Here is an 8360-nt window from a genome sequence, read left to right as displayed (position 1 = left end):
TTACTTGCAGAGGCTTCCTACAACTTGTTTCAACGGTTCCGGTTTAATCAGAAGACAAATTAAACAGGATGACTAGCCAATGTGAAAATCAACAGAAAGCACAGAATAATGTACTGAAGGAGACTGTTGTGCCATCACATTTTTTTGTGGTTTGAGAGCAAAGATCTGGTCGCCGCTGTGCAACCCTCACTCAGTATGATATTTTTTCTGCCTGGTGTGACTATTAGTTTCATCATTACACATTTGTGTCATTTGTGCAACGCGTCTGAGAAGCAGCTTGCCTCATCTTGATGACCTGAGCCAGAGCAATCATGTTAATGCTGACATACCACTCTATTTTGCTGCTAATGAGAGGAGTAAGTGTTATACATTTGTCCTGATTACGCAGCAGAGAAGTGAAAGAAGACGACATACGTAATAAATTTAACCCACTCATTGACACTCATCTACAAAGCCCTAACAAGGTGGGAAATCCTCAGTAATCTCTTTTTTCCCCCTTTCCTCTGGAGTTATTTTTGCTTGCATTCTTTTTATTTTCTCCCAACACCCTCTCTCACAGTTAGACTGACACATACCGACACATTACAACAGGTCAACTAACACCAAATCCTGCTTTTTTTCATCGCAAACATACCTTATTACTAAAAATATCTGGTCTTATAACAATGGTGTCTTGCTGCACAAAATGCTCCCTCTAAGGTTTTTTACACAACACATCTTATGTCATCTTGGATGTTGTCGTATTGCACCAAAAAGAGAGAGGTCATAGGAGCAATGAAAGATAAGATGAGTACTTAAAAATGTAATAATCTTTCTGTTCATGGTGTTGAATCTGTTGATATTTCTATTTACGAATCATGTATTTTAAAGTCCAATGCACTACAAGGACAGAATCAGCGTCTTAGTCTTTGTAGTGGATAACAAAGAAATGAGCACAGATGAACTGCAGATGTGAACTGAATGTCAACGCTCATCCAGGGTGTCTACACCAGCTCCTTTTGCCCATTACAGGAAACAAATCACTTGATAGTTTGGAGGTTTTATCACATGATGGATTTTTTTTTTAATTGCATTGCTCCAAAGATTCTAGATCGGGGTCAGCTGTCTGTTTGTTTTTTTGACAAATTTACACCCACACTCAGTGTGTTACTCCAAAGCCCCTTTCATCCATCTTTCATTATGCTCTGTAAATCTATCAATCTGCCTTAGGTTGTTCAGTGGATTTACTGCCTTATAATAAGGTCAGACGCTGTGTGTGGAATAGCAGTAGGATGGCTGCAGGTGTCTGTCATCCCAGCTGATTACAACCACTGCTGGATCTTAGTGGCTTTGTAAGATGAGAGCACCCCTGGAGGGAGAATGTGAGCAGTCGCAAGCTGCAGGAATCATACTGTCTATTGATGAGAGACAAATTTTCAAATACAGTGTCATATTTAAAATATCTCCCAGCATGCTCAAATACCTGCTGTGAGTCATTGTTCACCAACTTGCCCCCTTCATAGTGCACATGGAAGGTGTCAGTGTTACTTTCATTCTACTAATTAACTATATTATAGCACTATATATAGATCATTGTGCCGTAATATGTTACGTCACAGGTTATGTATCCTATAGGGATAAAGGCTGCACTCCTACATATGGACTCCATGTGTTTTAGTTACTTTGGAGGACATTACAGATCAAATGTTCAATGATGATGACATTTATAGGAAGTGTTACATATTATATGCTCAAGATAACAAATTGGCAAGAAAATTCCCAGCCCAGTAGCCCCAGTCAATGATGGCGTCATATGTTTCATGCATATGTAATAGTTCAGAGTACAGGAGAGGATGGTAGATGGCATAACACCTAAGTGAGATGGCTGCCAAGCAGCAGACAGCAGCAGACCACTGTTAGAGACCACAGAAAGCAGGTATTCTTTAATAATAGTTTGGGACATGTCCAGCCATGTTTGTAGTGACAAAAACTGGTATTTTTTAACAATGATTCATAACATTTACACTTGTGTTTATAGTGACAAAAGCGGGCATTTTTTTAATGAGATTTCGGGACATACCAGCTATGTTTGAAGCCACAAAAGCAGGAGTTTTTAATGTCAGGTTAGGACATGTTCTGCCGCCGTTTTTTTTAAATTCCAGGAAATTTCCAGCTAGGTTTTAGAGTGACAAAAGTTTTTTTTTTTTAAAAGACAGTTCGGGAAGAATGCAGCCATGTTTGTAGCGACAAAAACGGTTATGGTGTTTGGAGTTTGGGCCATTTCCAGTTGTGTTTGTAGTGACAAAAGCAGGTATTTTTTAAAGAGAGTTTAGAACTTATCCAGCTGTCTTGTGGCAACAAAAACTGGTCTTTTTAGACGAGAGTTTGGGACATACTTAGCTGTGTAGCAACAAGAGCAGATATTATTTTTAACAGGGGTACAGGACATTTCCAGCTGTGTTTGTAGCAGCAAAAGCAGGTATTTTTCAATAAGAGTTATGGACCTTTAAAACCCTGTTTGTATTGACAAAAGTAGATCTGTTTGAACTACAGTTGAGAACCAGTCCAGCCATGTTTGTAAGGTCAAGAGTCGTTATGTTTCCAGCTGTGTTTGTAGCGATAAAAACAGGTGGAGAAAAGTTTTTCAGTGACAAAAGCAGGTATTCTTTAATAATAGTTCTGTACATTTCCAGCTGTGTTTGTAGCAACAAAAGTAGGTCTATTTAAATGACAGTTTGGGACCAGTCCAGCTGTGTTTATAGTAACAAAAGCTGGTATTTTTAACAAGAGTTTTAGACATTTCCAGGCGTGTTTGTAGGGACAGAAGCGAGTATTTTTTGAAGATATTTCGGGACATATCCAGCTGTTTGTGGTGACAGAAGCGGGTGTTTTGAACAATAGTTTAGGACAGTGGTTCCCAACTGGTGGGTCGTGGTTCGAAAGTGGGTCAAGTTTGTAAAAAACACTTTATTTTTTAAACATTATTCCAGACATTTCAGCAGTGTTTGTAGTGACTAAAGCAGATGTTTTAAGCCAAAACATTATGTTTTTGTAACCCTAACAAAGTGGTTTTGGAGCCTAAACCTAATCACACATTAACCACAGTGTTGTCACAACATAAAACTGTAATTTGAACCGTAAAGTGGAAACATATTCTCAACATATGAAACTTACAAATGTTTGCAGAGAACATAAAATACCATCATTTATTTTACCGAGGGGCTGCAGGGTTGTGTTCAGATTATGTCAAGTCACTATTGCAATCCTTTTTCCATTTTACAGGCTCTTTTGATAAATCTGAAGTACAAATTTGTTACTGATAGTTAATGATTCTCAAAATGCTGATGTCAATCCAGCTCCTGCTTGTAGTGTTTGGTGAAACATTGTGATAACTGTTTATTCTTACTTTCATGTCCCTATCATACATTGCTTGTGTTTTATGTTTTCTAATGGACTCTGACAATAAAGATGAACTGACTGAATATGAATATTTGAAACGGTTTCAATACTCATTTCTGGAGGAACTATTAACCACCCCAGCTGCGTTTTCTTGCTTTATCTTATTGTTAATGTTTTCTGCACTCATCCGTCTTTACTCTGCCACTGACCAAGATAATACTGGAGGCTTGTTATATTTATCTTCTATTAAAAATATTTAACTTGTACGCCATCAATGTCGAATATCAGTGTTTTTCGAGGTACCTGTTGTATCGCACCGCAGTGTCTCCCCACAGCAGGATTAATCGGGTGCACACACCCACCACACGAACCTGCTCCCCGCGTCACTTTGGAAACACTTGACAAATATTTCTAAGTGTCGTCTTTGAGTTTTAGAGGAGGGATAAGACGCTAGAAAATACCAGACGGCAGAGACTTCTCTCACTTTACCCTCTTTATGCGTAAAGTTTAGTCACCAGCCTTCTTGGTCAAATGTGCGTAAAATGGAAAAGTGCAGTTTAGTGCTTTTTAGTCCAAGTTTCCAAATCCTGGAGAAGAAGTTAGTCTGTAAAACTGTATATTTCACTCAAATGTAACGGAGCCAGCAGTGATACTAACCCTCTGCGCGCTACAGCATTTAATTACATCACTTAATCGTAGCATTACGCGCCGCGTTAAACTCACCTATAACAAGCAGATAGCAGCCCGTGCCGATGTCCATCGCTGGTGACAACGTGGAGGCGTAAATATCCATTAGAACTGTGATCAGTGCAGGCAAAACAGATTAAAAGAGATCCGGATGGAGAATAAATCAAAAAATGCCGCTGTTGATGCGCTCCGGCGTCAGATCCATCTGTCCTCAAGTAGGGAGCTGAGACAAGAGAGGTCCTCAGGGCGCAGCGCAGCGCGCTGCTTGTGTCCTCTGCTGCAGCTGAAGCCTGTAGCTTGTGTAAGGTGCGTCTTCACGGACATAACGTCCAAGGGGAGGGCTACCATCCAGTGTCTCCACTGACTGCTGTGTGACTGCCTGCAGGACTTATTAGGTCTGTCAAGTGAGGGGAGGAGAGGAGGCTCTAATTTAGTGGATTACCATTTTATCATCTTCACATTTAAAACATAAAAATGTGTTAAGAGAACATGAAAGGCAGTCACTTGTTGAAAGAAGTAAGTTATTAAACATTTTTTGCAATTATGCTGCTGCTATCTCATAGTACGGTCCCTGTGGATAATTGTATTATAGCCTATATTTTATGCTGTATGATCTTTTTTGGTTCAGAGGGCAGCTGCTTGAGTTTGGCTCCTTCATGTAAAGCCTGGCAAGGACAAGGATACATTATCTGTGATGCCCTGGGCTCAGTTACAGATTTTAGGGTGGGGGGAAATGAATAATTCATGCACTCATTATAGCTTTATGTTGAGTGTTTCTATTTTGGCTTTTATTTTTCTGCTTATATTAAATGTCAAGTGTGAAGAATTTGGGGGTTTGGGCTGGTGAGGTTTTGTGGGATAATATATATTCAAATTTCTAAGCTCCTGGCTGCAGCAATGTTTGTCGCCTATAATGTCCAATAGGATCACCGTTCAAGCAGTCAGTTGTAGGACACAATGTTCCCCAGGTGGCAAGAAACTATTTTCTGTATCTTTTAATTCCGTGTGCCTTGACAATATTCGTGACTAAAGGTCTCTCCAGTCAGGTGTTCCCGTGTTACTGCAGGGTCACTGCACTATGATGGGCTTTGGCAGCTTGAGGCTGAAATTGCTTCTCTATTTTTCCCCATAGCTGCACCTCAGATCACACTAACTTGTAGCTGTCAGTCACTGCAAATTGAAATCTAATTCAGTTACATGCTGGGGGATTCCACTTAGCTTTGCATCAACAAAGCCCCCTTTTCTTCTCCCTTTGCGTTATTGTGGACACTTGCGATAGGAAATCCATTGTGGAGACTCGGTGACCCACACTGTCCAGACAGTCAGAAATTACGCCCGTGATTATCAGCCAGGTGCTGAACAGAGCGCAGATGTGAAGTGTTACTGCTGTGTAGGACTGCGTGTGTGTGAAAAGGGGACAGAATGATAATTTCAGTAATTGCTTGTATTTGGAGGTGACAGGTGTCGATTGGAGTGTTGTTTGTCGGACAAAAGGTTGAGATAGCCACAGGGAAAGGTGTTAATCATATGTTAAAGTGTTAATTTCACTTTCATAAAGGTCAACAAAACACAAGTCTGACATCACTTTCACCTTTTCGAGCTAACGGTGTTGTTTGAAAACTTCAGGACCTTCAGGGTGAGGTCAAAATCCACCACGATGCCGTATGTGCAGGTTTTATATTATTTGTTGGAGAAGTTAAAAGAGAAAAATAAGTCAACAGCAAGCATCATGGGCTGTAAAAGCATCAATGAGAGCCTGATAATAAGCCTGTGGCATTAAAGGAATGCTGTTGAGTTGTCACACCAAACTAAAGCGGTTTTGTTTACAGTCCACACTTCTCACAGAGACACATGTTTATCCTGAAGATCTGTGATGAATGGATTTCTTGTCTTGTTAGAAAACCTTTACAAAACCTCCTCTGAGTATGTTGGGATTTGCATTATTTACATCGTTGCAGTCGTCTTCTTCTCCTTTCTTATTGGGCATTGAAACCTTTTATAAGACCGAGTGTTGCTGCCCTCTTCATTTGGGGTAGGGGCGAGACTGACAAATGGGCCCTCCCACTGATCAGAGGATTTAACAAAAGACACTTCAGTATAAAAACATTCAGGAAACAGCTCTGTGCACCCCTCATCCGCCACCACTGTCCTGACAGCTGTTGTCAATAGTTTAAAGATGCTTTCAAAGGAATTCTTCACCTTCAAAATGTCCCCTTGTACATCAGTCACTCACTTGTGTACCTTGAATTTATAAAGAAAACCTTGTTTTTCACATGCCTCCATGGTGAACAAAAAACAGAGAAAATTCTTGATGAATTTATAGGCGTCCACATTTAACAACAGCAAAACTGTATCAAAAATATCTGTTCACAAACTCTCACACAACTTGTGCAGTATAATCCAAGTCTCATTTATCCAGTCATATGCTCAGTACTTCCTAAACACACAGCTCTTTTCAACCGGGAATGGAAAGTAAAAATTAATCTATACTCTCTTCAAGGCCAGACTCCATTGATAAAATGGTAATTTAAAGCTGCAGTAGGTAGAAAGCCTGAAAACGGTGGATTTTTGAGTCTCATCTGAGTTAGGTTTCATTCGTCTCCGCCCTGAGCCCCTCCTACCAGACAAGCACACGAGTATTTTATCCTAATTGGTTCTATTTCTCCCTCTCTGGGAGCCTCGGCTCTCCCTCACCGTGCAGCAGCCCGCCCCGCACATACCCCCGAGGCTCGGCTCTCGCTCTCCCCGGAGAACCCTCGGCTCCGCTCCCACGGCCAACCCTCGTGCCCTCCGGCCCGGCCCGACCCCACCTCACCCTTCCCCTCCCTCCGGGGCTCCAGGGAACCGAGTTCTGTCTTCCTTTTTTGGGTTGTTTAGCCGTGTAGGCAGTTGTAGCCAGTGCTGGAAGAGCTATTTTACCTGGTGCACTGTTCGCCATTGCCGCTTGCTCTCCCCTTCTGCTGGCGGCACGGGAACACGCATATGCAGTAGAACAGCCAATAGGAACGCAGTGGTCTGAGCTGACCTTTGATTGGTTGATGCACATCGGCACGATACTGATTCTTTAGAGGCTGAACACAGAGCCATGGTGAGGTGCAGAAACCTATTGTTTGTCTCAGACCACTTGATATACATTATGCTTAGAGGATATTATAACATTTTTTACTCAATTATACCAAAACAATGTTGCCTACTGGAGCTTTAACCTCACTGAACACAGGAGCTGCTGGTCAACTGCTGCCTCAATGGATTAGTTTGTTTGTGTTATTGTGTGATGTTGGTGAATCCGTACGAACTCCTTAAAACACCAAAGTCACACAATTACACAAGCAAACTAACTGAATGAGGCAGAGGTAGACCAGCAGCTCCTGTGTTCAGTGAGGTTTAATTACAGTTTTTGTCAATGGATACTGGCCAGAGAACCAAAAGCAAGCAGCATCATTTCGTTCCAGTGTGTGATTATAGGCAGCATCCCAGCGTCGCGAAATCAAAAGAGAGGTGACTGGCATGACACGTGACACAGCAGTGTCGGCCTCTAGTGTGACATAAAACATACTTGTTGGCAGCGCTTTACAAACAATAACAATGGCAAAACATGGCCATAACAATTATGTACCATCTTTGTTATATAGCGGCTGATTCTCTCCTTTTCTTGGAGTGTTAGGAGCTCCTCATTACTTTGCCAATTTACTGATATTTATGGCCCCAGATTAGGTGATTGTGGAGTCATAAAATGACTGTGACTAAGCCGACAGACATGACAGACTATGCAATGGTCCACGACCAATTCACGACATGCATGATGTCATCTGGTTATTCTTGTGCTATTTTTATTATTACTATTCAGGGTATCCGCGGATCCTTGAAAAGTCTTAAAAAGTCTTAAATTCATGTATCTAAAAGTAAGGCCTGGAAATGTCTTAAATTCATTAGAAATGTCTTACATTGGTCTTAAATTCATTACCCAAAGGTCTTAAAATTGTTGCGGAAAGAATATTTAATCTGACTTTCTTTCTTTTCTTTTTTTTATTCTCGCGGCACTTTTCTGTGAGTGTCCATGCGCTGTCCAATAACGGTGCGCGCTGGCGGTAGCACATACACAATGAATGGGTTCTTCGGTGGAGGTCTGCGCTTTGCGCGCTCTGTGTGAAAAGGGCGCGCGCTGGCCACCTGGCACTCAATATGCTGCTGTAGTGGTTTGTTTTCCAGACGTGAGTATCTTTGAGCAGTGAAAGTTATTATTTATGACTTTTTACTTGTCGGCAGTGATTTGTTTTCCACAGAGCTCTACGTGC

The 8360-nt window shown here is 41.3% G+C and overlaps 1 protein-coding gene across 1 annotated transcript in view; it reads right to left on the bottom strand.

Annotated features, from left to right (window-relative positions):
- opn8b (opsin 8, group member b) overlaps nucleotides 1-4414 on the bottom strand; it is a 30110-nt gene extending 25696 nt beyond the window's left edge. The window contains exon 1 of the mRNA XM_050058696.1: nucleotides 4102-4414. Coding sequence (XP_049914653.1) covers nucleotides 4102-4171 — 70 coding nt within the window. The 5' untranslated portion in view covers nucleotides 4172-4414. The remainder of the gene's footprint in view (nucleotides 1-4101) is intronic.
- Nucleotides 4415-8360: the final 3946 nt, after the last annotated feature.

This window comes from Epinephelus moara, chromosome 12 (assembly GCF_006386435.1).
Source record: "Epinephelus moara isolate mb chromosome 12, YSFRI_EMoa_1.0, whole genome shotgun sequence".
In the NCBI taxonomy this organism is placed as follows: Eukaryota; Metazoa; Chordata; class Actinopteri; order Perciformes; family Serranidae; genus Epinephelus; species Epinephelus moara.
This window is presented reverse-complemented; position numbering and strand designations above follow the sequence as displayed.